We start from the raw sequence: 16,183 nt of genomic DNA, 5'->3' as shown, positions 1-16,183 counted from the left end.
TCTTCCAGATTGCACCTGGCCCACCATGTCTGCAAACCTGAGTGCTGCTTTTGCCTGTTTTACTGACTCTGCTGGACATCACTCTCTCCCTGTTAAGTCCCTGGGTGCAGCTTCCTGGATAACACTGTCATGAGATTCCAAGAGAGTCATTTTCCCATCAAGTCTGCTCTCCCATTTCATCATGACTGATCCAATTTTCCTCTCAGCTCTAACCTCCTGCCTTCTCCCCATATCCCCTCATGCCCTGACCAATCAAGAATCTATCAACCAACATGTAACATTCTATAGCCGATTTTCCCTCTCCTTTGTTGACTGTTTCAGTAAAATGTTCCACGAGTGCAAGGAACACCTCGCTATTTATTAAAGAAAGTATGCAGAGCATATCAGGAAGGGATTCGGATTATATAAACTATCATAATTGATTCTGATTCTGTCTTCAACAATAGCCATGCATTATTTCCCAGCAAGAGTCACAGGGTCTTTACAAAGACCACAACATCTGCCAATATTTTTTGCTTTCCTAGATCTATCCTCCTACTCAGGAAATGCTAAAGCTAATAGTCAAAAGAATGATCAGTATGATTAATTAAGAAATACTGAACCAATGCACAGTAGATATCAAATCTGGGACTTCCTTAGTTAGTGTAGCTTGATCTATATTACGCAGTCCAATTATCAAATGAGAAAATCATGCAAATTAAAAACTAAATATTTTATTCATCTTTTCAGTTCTGAGATCATCATAATCCCTTATGTTATAGGGGGTCATTCAGCCCATCAAGTCTGTGTTGGCTTTTATATCCTATTCCCTGGCATTTTCCTGCAACCTATTTCCCCCCACATGTACATTAACCCACCCAATTCTCCTTGCACCATTTACACTAGGGGTGATGTACAGCAGCCAATTAACCTAACAACATAATTTTAGAGGTGGAAGAAAACTGGAACTCCCAGAGGAAATCTATATTGTGCTAAATCATATAGTTCATAGTTTTCAGGTAAAAAAAAATGCCACAGCAATCACATTTTCTTAGTAATTCTCACTGTTGCTATTACTATAAATTAGTTAGGTATAACTTGCCTTTAGCAACTGAAAAATCAAATGATTGCAGCCTCTGGAAATCTGTAACATGGACTACTTTGACCTCAAACAATATCTCCATTTCTCCTTTAACAGATGCTGCCTGACCTGCTGAATGCTTCCAGATTTATAAAATTATTTTTATTTTCTTTTAATAATTCCTTGCTGGCTTTCTTTAATTGATCTATAAATGTCCATGTTAATGTTAATTCTGTCTCTAATTATTGTTTCTAGAACATTCTCCAACACAGCTCTCAACAAATTTATTAGCCAAGGCCAAGACTGCCGAAGTTTACAGGCAGGATTTTGGTAATCCAGAAATACTTCCTGACACACTGCTTGGTGAATAGATTGAAGAAAGACAAGAGCAACATTTTAATCTTCTGTGGCACAGTTAAAATACACTACCATGTGTGAACTGAATCACTGAGAATATTTTTCAGATCTGCAGATGACAAGACATTTAGAGACAAAATGGACTGTGAGGAGAATGTCACAAACTTCAGGGATATTGGAATAGGCAGATAGGTGGCAGACGAAATTTAATGCCAAGAAATGTGAACTACTATATTTGATAGGAACATTGAGAAGAAACGATGTAAATTAGTAAGCACACTTCTAAAAGTAAGAGAAGAACAGAGGCTTCTAAGGTTTTATACGAACAGTTCACTGGAAGGATAAAATTATTTGAGATCCTGGTCTTTAAAATAGAAGCATAAAGTACATGAGCAAAGCAGCCATGATAGATGTTTATAAAACAAATATTTTGTGTTAACAATTGGATGACAAAGATTATGAAAAAATGCTAAACTTTGGAGATCTTCATTCCAGGGTTAAAGATAGACTGAATCAGCTAGATTTAACTCCTAGGAACAGAGATTGTGAGAAATCTGACAGAGGCATATAAAATCATGGCAATAGACTGAGAAAAAACTGTTCTTGTTGGTGGAGGATCAAGAAGTAGAGGACATAGAATGAATGTGATGGGGAAAAGAATCGAACACAACATGAGGAATTTTGTTGTAAATGCAGTGATGGGTTAGGGTCTGGAAAGCACTGCTGGGGTAATAAGGAAGGCAAAATTAAATGTAGCAATCAAAAAGATGCTGATAAGAGGAATTCGCAGGGCTACAGGTAGGTGATGGGAGAGTAGGTTTAAATGGCTCACTCTTGCATAGAGGTGAACAGCAACCCTAAAGAACAGAATTTGCATTTATACAGATTTTTGTTAGCCACTAGAGGGAATACTTTATTATTGGCACCTAGATAGTGCAAATATATTTTCTCATGTGTATCCTTTCACGACTTTTATAAATGCTGCGTCATTTCCCTTCATTCTCTGTGCAGTGTTAAAATTTATACTTTTCAATGTATCCGTGACTGCTTAGCAGCACAAAAACTGCAATGTACAGTTTGATTCTAGAACCATGTGATATGCTGCTGCCTATTCTGCACTCAGATACTACAGGTAGATTTACAATGGTTTAATTTCAACAAGCAAGGTCTCTCGATAATAAGCATACAACATCTGCATTATTAAAGTCTTCCCAGCACGTTGACTCTTGTGTTTTAATCATAATAGCTTCCACAAAACTAAAAAAATTCTGTGAAACCTGTGGTTCTAGGCTTCATGAAGGAGTCACCAGGTGCATAAATTATACAGCTGATAAAAGATTTACCTGAAAAGCATACACTTCAGTTACACTATTGCTTCCAAACTTAACTTTAATTCTTTTTTCTGAACATATCATGTTACAGTGATATGAAAAATGCGTATTTAACTGACATGAGATAAATATCTCAGCCATAAGAACATACCAAAGGAAAAAGAGGAATATTAGGATATGATTGGGGCCTATCAAAATCAGCTCATTTTTGTTTTTAAGAACTATTACAGAAAGCAAATGATGGAAAAGAGCTATGCATTAAATTTTCCATCAGAATAGCATTTAGTAAAAGGCCACGGGCTAAAGTTACAATAAAATCTCTCCATTAATGAGTCTAATTACTACTGTACCATTCCATGCAACAGGGTTTATCATAGTAACATTGCTGGCAAAAGAATGAAACGATTGGAAATAATTTAAAAATATTTCCCTACCCTGGCAAATTGGCATGTTTCATTACTGATCCATAGAGAAAACATGACTTTATGTTAATATAAAACATACCAACTTGCATCAACTTGAGTCTTAAAGTAATTCTTATCCTTGCCCTTCAACATATTGAGGGCAAGCTTGGGTCACAAACATGTAAGTCAGCATTATATTATCAAATGGTATTGACTTATTTATCCATAATTATTTTGTCAGGGGATAATGAATATTGGAAATCTGTCTTAAAATGGTGAGGACAAAACAATTAATAAAAAATAAGTTGTCAAACTTGTGAAGTAGCAACATGAGATGAAATACTTGCTAAAAAGTAAAGCAGTATGTAACAGATAGAGCACCCCCCACTGTCCCAACATGCAAGTAGTAAAGGTGAGGTTGGGGGTATTCCCAGCCACGTTCAACCAGAGATCCTGAGTAGATGAACTAACTTGCTATTCTCCTCAGATTTCCTCCATCAGTAAAAGCAGTCTTCAACCAGTTCAATTAATTCCACACAATACCAAGAAACAATTGCCTGCACTGGATACAGCAAAAGCTATGGGAGCAGACAACATCCCAGTTGCACTGCATAAAAGGGATGAAGGTGATTCAGGTAATTACTGTTTAATCAGTCTATTCTTAATCATTAGCAAGGTGATGGAAAGCTTCATCAGCAGTGTGATCAAATGTACGTACTCACCAATGACCGGCTCTATATTGCTTAGTACAGATTTTGCCATGACCTTATGGCCTTGATCCAAATATGGAGGTCTATGCAAGACCACAGGGATAGAGTGGAGAATAGAACTAATTGGTAGTTGCCTGAGAGCCAGAATAGACTTGATAGTTCAAACAGCCTCCTTATTTTCTGTAATAACCCTACATTCATTTCCTATCTTTTTATTTTAAAAAATGTTCTGACCATCAAAAAGAATCCAGCATCATAAATGTCGAGAGGAAGAAGAGAGTTCTTTTCTCTAGAAATGCAGGACTGATACAGGTCTTAAAAAATATGAAAGTGCTCAAAATGGTAGATACAGAGATATTTACACTTATGCAGCAATTAAAATCAGGAGATAGAACATAGAAAACCTACAGCACAATACTGGCCCTTTGGCCCACAATGCTGTGTCAAACATGTACTTACTTTAGAAATTACCTAGGGTTACCCACAGCCCTCTATTTTTCTAAGCTCCATGTATCTATCCAGGAGTCTCTTAAAAGACCCTATCATATTCGCCTCCAGCATTGTCGCTGGCAGCCCAGTCCATGCACTCACCACTCTCTGCATAAAAAAAACTTACCCCTGACATCTCCTCTGTACTTGCTTCCAAGCACCTTAAAACTGTGCCCTCTCACGTTAGCCATTTCAGCCCTGGGAAAAAGCCTCTGACTATCCACACGATCAATGCCTCTCATCATCTTATACACATCAGGTATATCAGGTATTCATATCAGATAGCTACTAATAAGTTTAATAACCAATTCAGGAAATACATTTTTATTTAAAGAATGGTGAGAAAGTGAAGCTTGTCATCACATAGAACAGTTGAGGTGAATGAGAAGCCAGGTATGTTTATGAGGGAGAAAGGAATAGAAGGACATGTTCCTACGTGGAGAGGAAGTAAAACAACAGGAAACTACTAAAAGCATAAATACCAAGACAGGCATTTTGTTAAAGGCCTGATTCTTTGCTGTGAGATTCCATGTAATTCTTTGTAAAAGTATCTTAAACTTTGTTCAACTTACCCCTATCCATCAGCAGGTTGAAGAGAGAGGCATTGGAGAAAAAGAAAAGGTAAGCAAACATTTGTGTTGCAATTTCTGGGTGAATCTCATACTGATGGAGGAGGTCTAGTGTCATCTTGTATATCTGCACGATGCCGTGCACTGGTTCTGGGATGGGAGAAGAATTTGTCCAGGAGTGTCCCCTCTCAGTCTGAAAGGGATTGCAATCCAAGAAGATAGGAAGTGTAACATACAGCGACTGCAAGGAAAACAAAACAGTGTCAGTTTAATGCCTATGTACTCCACATTAAACATTTTAAAATGCCCCACCATATCGCTTGGCATTCATGATAGCAGTGAACATGTACTGTTCCATGCTATCATAATAGCTTTTCTTTAATTTCCTGACATAAACATATTAAAGGTTGGCTAAAATAAATTAGACTGCTATGTTATCTGTAACACACCCAGTGCCTTGCTGCCTGAATCGCTACAAGGTACTGTACTTTGCTGTATGGTGTTATATAAGGCACAACAAAGACTCTTCTTCCTCAGAAAGCTGTAACAGGCCAAGCTCCCACAAAAGCTGTTGCTTAACTTCGACAGAAGCACAATTGAAACCATTCTGACCAACAGTGCCACAATATGGTATGCCAGCTGCACAGTCGCTGAGTGACAAGACCTGCATCGCGTGGTGAAGGCGACCCAGCGAAATGTCAGGATGGAGCTCCCGGGACTGGACACCATCTATTCCAGCAGACTCAGGAGGAAAGCAATCAGCATAACCAGAGACACCACACACCCCGGCCACTCCCTGTTTGACCCACAGCTGTCCAGCAAAAGGTTCAGGACACTAAAAGCCAGAACAAATAGACTGAGGAACAGCTTCTATCCCAGGGCTGTGGCCTCCATCACACCACTCCCACGGAACAATGACTGAAACTCTGAGCACACACATTCACACACAGGGACTCAAATACCTGCACTACTGGCACTTTGTGCATTACTGTGATATTCTGGTGCTGCTGCAACTTATTTTCTGCTACTTGTCTATTTAATACTGTTTTTCTATTACTGTCTTGTTTTTATCTACCGCTTTATTTAATTGCCTGAGAGAAAGCCAAACAGGGTTTCATTGTACCTATGTATAATGACAATAAAAATCATTCAATTCAATTCAATTCTAAGTCGGAAGGTGTCTTCAGTGGAGCTATTTAAAGGGATTATGCAAATTTGTTGCTACTTGTCATTTTAAAAAGCTCATTTTTTTTTTGGCTTATTAACTGACATAAATGTTAACTCTAACTTCAGGGATTATCAGGCTGATGCTGCTTCCTTCTGTCTCCCGTGAAGACACACCAAATGCATGCTGTGCAAGATTTCGCAGGGCTGTATTTGTATCATACTGATGAATGAGAACACAGGAATGGGAAAAACTGGGTCAAGATTATTCAAGAGGAGAGCAGCTCTGTGAAAGAGACCATACACATGTCAGGTCTTCAGAGAGAACCACTTCATTGGGGAGGGAGATCTGAGTGGCTTTTCTTCACAAGGGAAGCCATCACTGTTATCATCTGTTGCAGCCACAACTCAGAGCTAGCACCAGGCCATGCCTGACTGCCTGACGCTCTGAATGGCCCTTAATTTTTATGTACTCCAACAAACTGTAGAAGATAACTTGAATGACAACATTTTTCTGCAAGATACTATTTTAATGATTAAATAACCATTGGCTACCGCTCAACAGTGAGAGAAGGAACAAACAGGAAGAGGAGGAAAATGAGAAAAAGAGGGAGATAGTAGGGGGAAACAAAGGGAGCCTTCTTTGATAATTATGTCAAAGTGTGTGCTATCTTTCTGAGATACAAATGAAGACCCTAAGCACTATATCAGTACTCACACAATGAGGCGGTACATGTTCAAACCTATGGAACCACCAATTAGATTTGCATAGATTGGTGGCAAGTTACAATCTTGCCACATTAGTTTCTAGCAATGAGATCTGCAATAAATGAAAGATCCCTCATTTTCCTTCACATTGAATTGAATTGTTACTATTTGCATTCTTCCACCAGCAACACCCTGGGAATCATTGCTGGATACAAAATGTTCAGGGCCAGGCATATAATTACTGTGGCTGCAGGATTCTGTCAAAGATTGTGTATGCTGCTGATGGTCACAACTCCTTAATCCACAAGTGCATTCACGTGCAAGGCATGTTAGTCTTATAGGTTCTCTATAGTTTCCAAGTTCTTTCTGGTTCCATCAGACTTGTGTCCCATCACAAGGAGAAACTACATCCTGTCACTTGCGTCCTCATTAAGTCCTCCAAAGCAAAAGTGATGCACACCCGCATACAATCAATGCTTTCCTCTCACCCTTCCCAGTGGCTTATTATGTCCTGATGCTATGTCTAAATTGCATCTGCCTCTGAATTGTCAAATTAACAGCCAATGGAAGCAAATGTCAAATGTTGCAAAGTGATGGCGGCTTCTTCTTCTGATTCTAGAGTTGTCAGAGCTTATGTGAGAGGTGTTTCTTGGATCTTTGGAAAGAAAAAGGGAAAAAATAGTCAAGGGAGAGGTTTGAACTGTTTGACTGTTGTAAGGTCGAAGAGATTGTAAGTAAAGGGAGAAGTGTTATGAGTAGGAGGAATCTATATGAGCATCACCTTCACTGATTCGCTTTTAGCTTGTGATTGAAGCTTTTAGCTTCAATTCGTGATGACCAATGGATTATTCCCCCTGTAAGTGATGTTTGTAAGATAGTGCTAGGGGCTATTTTGTGGGATATGTTGTTGCTTCCAATATTGAGGCAGAGAGGAAAATTGTAGAGGCAATGATGAAAAGGCAGAGCAGACTTGATGGGCCAAATGGCCTAATTCTGCTCCTATACCTTATGGTCTTGTATTATAGACAGTATGTCAGCCTCCTCTATCACTGCTCCTGGACATGTCCTGATCCACTGACAGGACAGACTCCCTTTCGCCACCCCAAAGGGTACAGATAGGAGGGGGTAGATTGAGGTTTTCAACATCTATTCCAGACCTCTTAAAGTCTCATGCATCAGGTGAAGTGTGGGTAAATATCTCCTCTTGTTAACCACTACTGTTAAATTCAGTTGATAAACCAGAATTCCAACATGCTGAACAACACATGGAAAACCTCAACGTATCAAGGGTGCAGAATACTCTCTAGAGACTACAATGTCTACCACCAAAAGTGGTTTCACAGTACCACTACTTGTCGAATCCTCAGACATAACCACCAGATTAGCAGGTAGTTAGCAAACCAATACAAGGGATTAAACCTACTTGATTTTTTTCTTATCAATCTAAGTGTGATAGAGAGCTTTTCAAGATATCAGTTGTGGGAAATCCACAACCTCTGGTGACAAAATACCATCTGCTGTCAATGCAGAAAAACAGCAGCAACAGTGCCACCATCAACTTCTAATTTTACCATTCAATATATTGTCATATATATTAATGATCTGGATGATGGGGTGGTAAATTGGATTAGTAAGTATGCAGATGATACTAAGAGAAGTGGAGTTGTGGATAATGAAGTAGGTTTTCAAAGCTTGCAGAGAGATTTAGGCCAGTTAGAAGAGTGGGCTGAAATATGGCAGATGGAGTTTAATGCTGATAAATGTGAGGTGCTACATTTTGGTAGGACTAATCAAAATAGGACATACAAACGTACATGGTAAATGGTAGGGCACTGAAGAATGCAGTAGAACAGAGGGATCTAGGAATAATGGTGCATAGTTCCCTGAAGGTGGAATCTCATGTGGATAGGGTGGTGAAGAAAGCTTTTGGCATGCTGGCCTTTATAAATCAGAGCATTGAGTATAGGAGTTGGGATGTAATGTTAAAATTGTACAGGGCATTGGTAAGGCCAAATTTGGAGTATTGTGTACAGTTCTGGTCGCCGAATTATAGGAAAGATGTCAACAAAATTGAGAGAGTACAGAGAAGATTTACTAGAAAGTTACCTGGGTTTCATCTCCTAAGTTACAGAGAAAGGCTGAACAAGTTGGGTCTTTATTCTTCAAAGCATAGAAAGTTGAGGGGGGACTTGATAGAGGTATTTAAAATTATGAGGGGGATAGATAGAGTTGACGTGGATAGGCTTTTACCATTGAGAGTGGGGGAGATTCAAACAAGAGGACATGAGTTGACAGTTAAAGGGCAAAAGTTTAGGGGTAACATGAGGGGGAACTTCTTTACTCAGAGAGTGGCAGCTGTGTGGAACGGGCTTTCAGCAGAAGTGGTTGGGACAGGTTCGATATTGTCATTTAAAGTTAAATTGGATAGCTATATGGACAGGAAAGGAATGGAGGGTTATGGGCTGAGTGCAGGTCGGTGGGACTAGGTGAGAGTAAGAATTTGGCATGGACTAGAAGGGCTGAAATGGCCTGTTTCCGTGCTATAATTGTTATATAGTTTTATATATATATATATATGGGAGATAAAATAGGAAGTCAAATCTTGGCCTGGAGTTACAAGATGTACCTTCTCCTCAAGACCTGCCAGACCTCAGTGCTGTGTCCAAGATTTCATGAGCCCATTTACTTTTTTTTTGGATGTCTCTGAATCTATCATCATCCAGAACATTCTGCACCACCATAGAAGTGAGTGCAGAGTGCTCAACGTAAGCTGCTGGTTGATAATTATGTGCAATCGATGCTTGGTTGCTGACCTGCAGCTATGTGTTTTAATGTCTCCCAGAAATTCAAATTATGGTAATCAGCAATTTAAACCAGATAAAGACATTTTCAACTGGCATGTCTAATTAGTGCAACCTGTTGCCAATCTGTCATTAATATAGCCCCCTTAATCTCATAAATCACAACTCCATTAAATATGTTAGAAGTTTCTACAGGCAATATTAAAAGGTAAGCTCTTAGTGAAGGCCCTCAGCCCAAACAAAATAAAGGATGATGCCTGTGTTAGAGTAACTGGCAGAGAAACATCAGTGGAATGTGATGAACATTTGTCCACTGATATTGCCAACAGTAATTTCTAAATTATGGGCTCTATATTATTTCTGCCACAATTGTAAAATTTTTGTACATTGGAATACGAACATTTCAGAGTAGATAGATACTTTACAGACAACATTTATCAGAATGATTTGCCATGTATTTCAGTAGCAGCTACTATATATATTAAATAGGTTCATAAAGAAAATTATTAGTCATGATTTAGCATTGTATATTGGTACAATTATCACCGTAATTCAGAAAAACTATTTTTTTTCCAGCTTACGTACTGAGCTCAGTAGAAATGTTCCAACCATTAGCATCCAAAGGCAGAATAATCTAGCCGAGAGCAGATTAACTCTAAATATTAACACAGGCTGCACTATTTTAGAACCATGGTGAATCGACCTCCCTGAAATAAGGTATTTGCCATTCTGTATTGTATTTTGTTGCTGAAGTATCTTCTTGTGAATGCAAATAAGTCAAAACATTGAGATTGTCAGATCAATTCTTCACTCCAATTCTCTAACTCTTCTATTGTGATCACTGTATGACTATTTATTTTGTTATTAATTTTCTCTGTGGAAAGGACTACATTGGATAGCACTGGATAGTGAACACCAGGATTCCAGGCAGTGGTGGTATGAAGACAATTCAATACATTCATAACTCCCATTCTACCACACTCTCATTCCCCATTCTCTTCTAATTTGCAAGCTACAGATAATGTAAATGAACACCTGTTCATTGATCCCTCTCCTTCACCATAACTTTGTAATTGATACTTTTCTCATTGTAAGATAATGGCATCCATCAGGCCAGGTGGTGGCAGCTATGCAGGAAAAGAGAAGCCACCAGTTACAGGATCTGGCTCTTGGAGCCAACTGTCCAATTACTTATTGAAGATGTTAAGTGAAAGGTGGGATCTGCATTTGATAAAATATTCAGCATAACCCAAGGCAGGGGCAAGTGTTAGCCTGGATGTCGACATCTCAGAGGATAAATTTGCATGCAAACACAGCAGAGGACAACATTAGGTCAGCCAACAAAAGAAGCACCAGGTGCATTGGCGGACGTACCTGATAGCATCCACAGATAGGGGAATCCAGCTCGAATGCTGGTTAAAATTTTGGATGCAGCCTGGAGTCCAAATTTTCCATCATTGAATTGGGGATCAGCAACAATTTAACACATGGGGATCAAACCATCAGACAACATCTCAGCTTCAACTGTAGCACAAGCAAATGTCACCTAGCATTGTGCTGAAGCTCACGTCTGCCATGTATGTTCAGACTGCTCGCGGAATGTCAGCATGCCAGTTAGAAAGTTGCCATCATAGTTCTGTTTTGTAATTCAAAGGACTCTGAAGCCTTTCAGCATTCAGTTCAAGTCCCAAGGCATCTCAGTACTCCAAGGCATGGAAGTAGGTTAGGAGAGCACAAATCCAATGCCTTTGCTCATATTAACAACACAATAATACCACTGCCATTCGAACAGTGCCTTTACTGTAATACAATCCAATTATTATTGTTTATGATGGCACAAAGATATGTGGGCAGGCAATGGCTTGTTAAAGAAAATCACTACAGAAGTACGGTACACAGGGGTGAACAATTGTTTTTTGTCTTGGTTTAGTGCTTTAGAATGCTGACTTGGTATAAGTTTGCACTCTGCAATTGTGGTCAAGTGAATAGTAGGACCAGCAAAAGAGGAAAAGTTAAAGAGGGAAGCACAAAGGAACAGCAAATCAAGATTCCGTTTATTGGGAAAGATTAATGATGTAGCTAGTTTGATCAATATATAACTTTTCTGTAATTTATGTAGAAATGGATTACTTAATCAGAGTTTGAGAGCATACGTGCTGAATTAAGACCAAAGAACTGATTGTGGACTTCAATATTGGTAGACGAGGGAACAAACACCAGCCCTCAAAGAGGGATCAGAAGTGGAGAGCGTGAGCAATTTCCTCTTCCTAGGAAGATCTATCCTGGGCCCAACATATCGATGTACACCCTATCTTCGTTATATGCGAGGGATACGTTCCTTGAAGTTGACGCATAATGTGAATAATTATTTAAATGGAGAGAACAGGGATGCATTCCAGAGGGCTTCCTAAATATGTTTTATCTGTAATTTATTTACATTTTTATACCAATACAACACAAAAGCAGTACTACAAGACAACATTTATATTATATTTAATCAATTTAAGGTAATATTCAATGTAATAAATCATAGAAAGTTAACATCCTCTGGTGTATAGTAGTCACCAACAGTGGCAGGTGTGTTCGCTCCAGGAGATGAGTGGTTGTTGTAGTGTCGGGCAGCTTTACATGGATAAGGTGGATGTTTGTGGTCGTCAGGATAATATCAAGCACAGCAAGGGGTGAAGGAAAACTCACAGAACTCTTAGAACTGCCGGCAGAAGGTGTTGCCGATTTGCATAAAATGATGAGGGTTGTTTGCTTGGCAGCATTTTGTTTTAAATTTGCTTGTTGGGAAGAAGGGTTGACGGCAGGGAACGACTGAAATGCTGACTCCGTTCTAAACTTGGGTCCATGCCCATCGCCATTTGTGCCAAGTGTTGCGACTTCCACCACTCCCTCACCGTCGGTAAACTCCCGGGTTTTTCAAAATCATCTGTTGCTTGCAGCATCTGAGAGATAGTTTGCGGTAAAAAAAACGTACTCCTTGAATGTGGATCACACCGGTCGAGTGGTTGAATCAGCGCTGTTGTGTTAGGCGGCAGGAAACGCACTGCTATGTTCAGATGAACGCTGTCCAAATGGTTAGGATGGGCTGGCGCATTGTCAAGCAACAAAAGAACTTTAAAGGCTGGATTCTGTTCCCGGCAGTAGCGTCGCAGGGCTGTGTTACCTTCAGCTGATGCCGCGCTGTTTATAATTTCCAACTATTTTTCAGGTGTTAAAGCGGTTCTCTGCCGCTCGGCTGACGGCCCAAGACATGACATCAGACGCTTAGGAGGCATAGTTAAATATTTCAAGCGCAAAATCGCTGCACCGTAGGTAAAACCAACAGAAGTTTAAGATCGCGCATCCACACCTTGCCAAAACCAATGCGAGAGTGACGGGAGAGAGATTGTCAGGCGCGCACACCTGACTTGTATTGGTGGGAAAGCGGAGCTTCTCGTCCCAACAGTGAGACTGAGAGGCGTGCGCACGTGATTTTTATTGGCGGGAAAGGCAGTGCTTCTTGCATAACTGTGAATTTGGACGCATATAACGAGACGTTGGTAGAAATAGCTTCCTCGCATAACTGTGAATCTGCATAGTCTGAAGACGCATATAACAAGGATAGGGTGTAGTTACAAAGAAGGGATGACAGCGGCTATATTTCATTAATGGTTTCAAGAGGTTTGATATGTCACCAAAGATACTCGCACTGTGGTCTAGTACACAGGATCCAAAGAAGCTGCAGAAAGTGGTGAACTCAGTCAGCTCCATTATGAGCACTAGGCTCCGTAGCATTCAGAACGAAAACAGCTCTGACCAGCAGCTAATCCAGACATCGGAAGTTTTGAGAGGAAGGTACTTTAATCAGGTCCACTGTCCAAGTACAAAAGGCAGCAGCAGGTTGGTACAGTGGAAAAGAGCATTGACCAGTGACCAATCACCATTTGTGATTGATTAACAAGAGCAAATTAAAGGAAGGCAGGGTCAAACACATTGGCTATGGTCTGAGTGGACAGAGTTAGAGTGGTAACCTTGACTCTTTAGATCTTCATGTCAGAGAAAGGAAAAGAAAAGCTCAAGGTTGTTATTTTTATCTCTTTCCCTTTTTTAATATCTGTTCAGGTAGGATAGTAGGGATGCCAGTCAAGACAGTGGAATGCGCCTCTCTCTTGAAGGCAGGGAGACCTCCAGTGTCCCGATGATTACAACTGCGAGAAGTGCATCCAGCTGCAGCTTCTAACAATCCGCATTAAGGAACTGGAGCTAGAACTGGATGAACTGGGATCATTTGGGAGGCTGAAGGGGAGATAGAACATATAGCAAGGTAGTTACACACAAGGTGCAGTACACAGGAGATGGGGTGACAGGAAGGGGAAAGGGGTTAAGGAGCCAGTACAGAGTACCCCTGTGGCCATCTCCCTCAACAACACTTAAGATACTGTCAAGGGTGGGTGGGGGAGGGTGACCTAACAAAGGAAAGTCAGAGTGTTTGGGTCTCTGGCACTGAGTCTGCCTCTGTGACTCAGAAAGGGGTGGGGGAGAAAAGGCATGTTATGATGATAGGGATTCATTAGTTGGGGGAATGGATAGGAGGTTCTGTGGGTGAGAACGAGATTACCGGATGATATGTTGCCTCTCGGGTGCTAGTGTCTGGAATATCATGGATCGAGTCCTCAGCATTCTTAAGTAGGAGGGTGAACAGCTAGAAGATGTGGTTCATTTAGGTACCAATGACATGGACAGGATGAGTAACAAGATTCCGCAAAGGGTGTTCATGGAGATAGGTGCTAAATTAAAAGGCAGGACCTCCAGGGTTGTGATCTCAGGACTGCTACCCTTGCCACATGCTAGTGAGGCCAGAACTAGGAAGATTATACAGTTTAATATGTGGCTAAGGAGTTGGTGTAGGGGGGAGTCTATAAGAATTTTGTATCACTGAGCTCTCTTCCGGGGAAGGTGGAACCTGTGCAGATGGGCTGGTTTGCACCTAAACAGGAGGGGGAAGTAATATCCTAGCGGGAAGGTTTGTTCATGCTCCACGGTGGGGTTTAAACTAGAGTTGCAGGGGGATGGGAACCAGAGTATCAGTTAGTGGGGAGGTTCTGGACACAGATGTTGGTAAGACCCCAAACGAAATTAGGAATCAAAAGGTTGAGCATGGTTCAACTAGTGCCCTAAGCTGCCTATATTTCAATGCAAGAATTATCATAGGAAAGGTGGATAATAGTGCTGAAGGTGAGGTAGCTGGTTTATAAACAGAGACAGTGTGTAGTGGGGAGGGGCTGTTGATATGGCAAAATTGCAATCAACATAAAAGGCAGACAAAATCAAAAAGGGTGAATACAGGACTGAAGGTGTTATATTTGAAATCATGCAGTATATGGAATGAAGTAAATGAACTTGCAGCATAGTTGCTGACTAGCAGGTGTGATGTTGTGGCAACACTGAATCATGGCTGAAAGAAGATTATAGCTGGGAATTAATGTCCAAGGATACACATCTTATCGAAAGGTTAGGCAGGAAGGCAGAGGGGCAGCATTGCTCTGTTGGTAAAAATTGAAATCAAATCATTAGAAAGAAGTGACATAGTATCAAGTGTTGAATCATTGTGGATAGAGCTAAGGAATTGCAAGGGTAAAAAGACCCTGGTGGGAATTGTATACAGACCCCCAAACAGTAGTAAGTATGTGGCCTACAAAATACAATGGGAGATAGAAAATGCATGCCAAAAGGGCAAAGTTACAATAGTCATGGCAGACTTCAATATGCAGGCAGACTGGGAAAATCAGGATGGTGCAGAATTCCGGGAAGGGGAATTTCTAGAGTGCCTATGAGATGGCTTTTTAGAGCAGCTCGTGGTTGAGCCCACGAGGGAATTAGCTATTCTGGATTGGGTGTTGTGCAATGAATCAGAATTGATTTGAAAGCTTAAGGTAAAAGAACCCTGAAGGGCAAGTGATCATAATTCGCGTGTATCAGTTCTACAGTGGAGTAAAGGGAATTACAGAGGCATGAGAGAGGAGTTGATCAGAACTGATCGGAAAACAACATTGGCAAGGATGACAGCACAGCAGCAATGGCTGAAATTACTGGTAGCAATTCAGAAGGCACAGGATATATACATCCCAAAGAGGAAGAAGTATTCTAAAAGAAGGATGACACAACCGCGGCTAACAAGAGAAGTCAAAGTCAACATAAAAGCCAAAGAGAGGGCATATAATAGAGAAAAATTATTGGAAGTTAAGGGATTGGGAAGCTTTTAAAAACCAACAGAAGGCAACTAAAGAAGTCATTAAGAAGATAAAGTTGGAATGCGAAAGCAAGCTAGCCAATAATATTAAAGAGTTTCTTCTGATACATAAAGTGTAAAGGAGAGGTGAGAGTGGATATCAGACCACTGAGAAATGAAGCTGGATCAGAAGCAATAGGGGACAATGAAATGGCAGACAAATTGAATAAGTATTTTGTGTCAGTCTTCACTGTGAAAGATACAAACAGTATGGTGGAAGTTCCAGGTGTCAGGGTCGTGAAGTGTGTGAAGTGCCATAACTAAAGAGAAGGTTCTTGGGAAGGTCTGAAGGTAGATAATTCACCTGGACCAG

At 40.4% G+C, this 16,183-nt stretch overlaps 1 protein-coding gene across 1 annotated transcript in view; it reads right to left on the bottom strand.

The window, feature by feature from the left end:
* Positions 1 to 16,183, bottom strand: part of radil (Ras association and DIL domains) — an 88,781-nt gene that overhangs the window by 15,858 nt on the left and 56,740 nt on the right. Inside the window, exon 7 of the mRNA XM_072268694.1 lies at positions 4,924 to 5,161. Within this exon, the coding sequence (XP_072124795.1) occupies positions 4,924 to 5,161 (238 nt within the window). The remainder of the gene's footprint in view (positions 1 to 4,923; positions 5,162 to 16,183) is intronic.

The sequence above is a fragment of the Mobula birostris genome, chromosome 9 (assembly GCF_030028105.1).
Source record: "Mobula birostris isolate sMobBir1 chromosome 9, sMobBir1.hap1, whole genome shotgun sequence".
NCBI classification, from domain to species: domain Eukaryota; kingdom Metazoa; phylum Chordata; class Chondrichthyes; order Myliobatiformes; family Myliobatidae; genus Mobula; species Mobula birostris.
The sequence above is the reverse complement of the archived record's forward strand: the minus strand, read 5'-3'. Positions and strand labels throughout refer to the sequence as shown.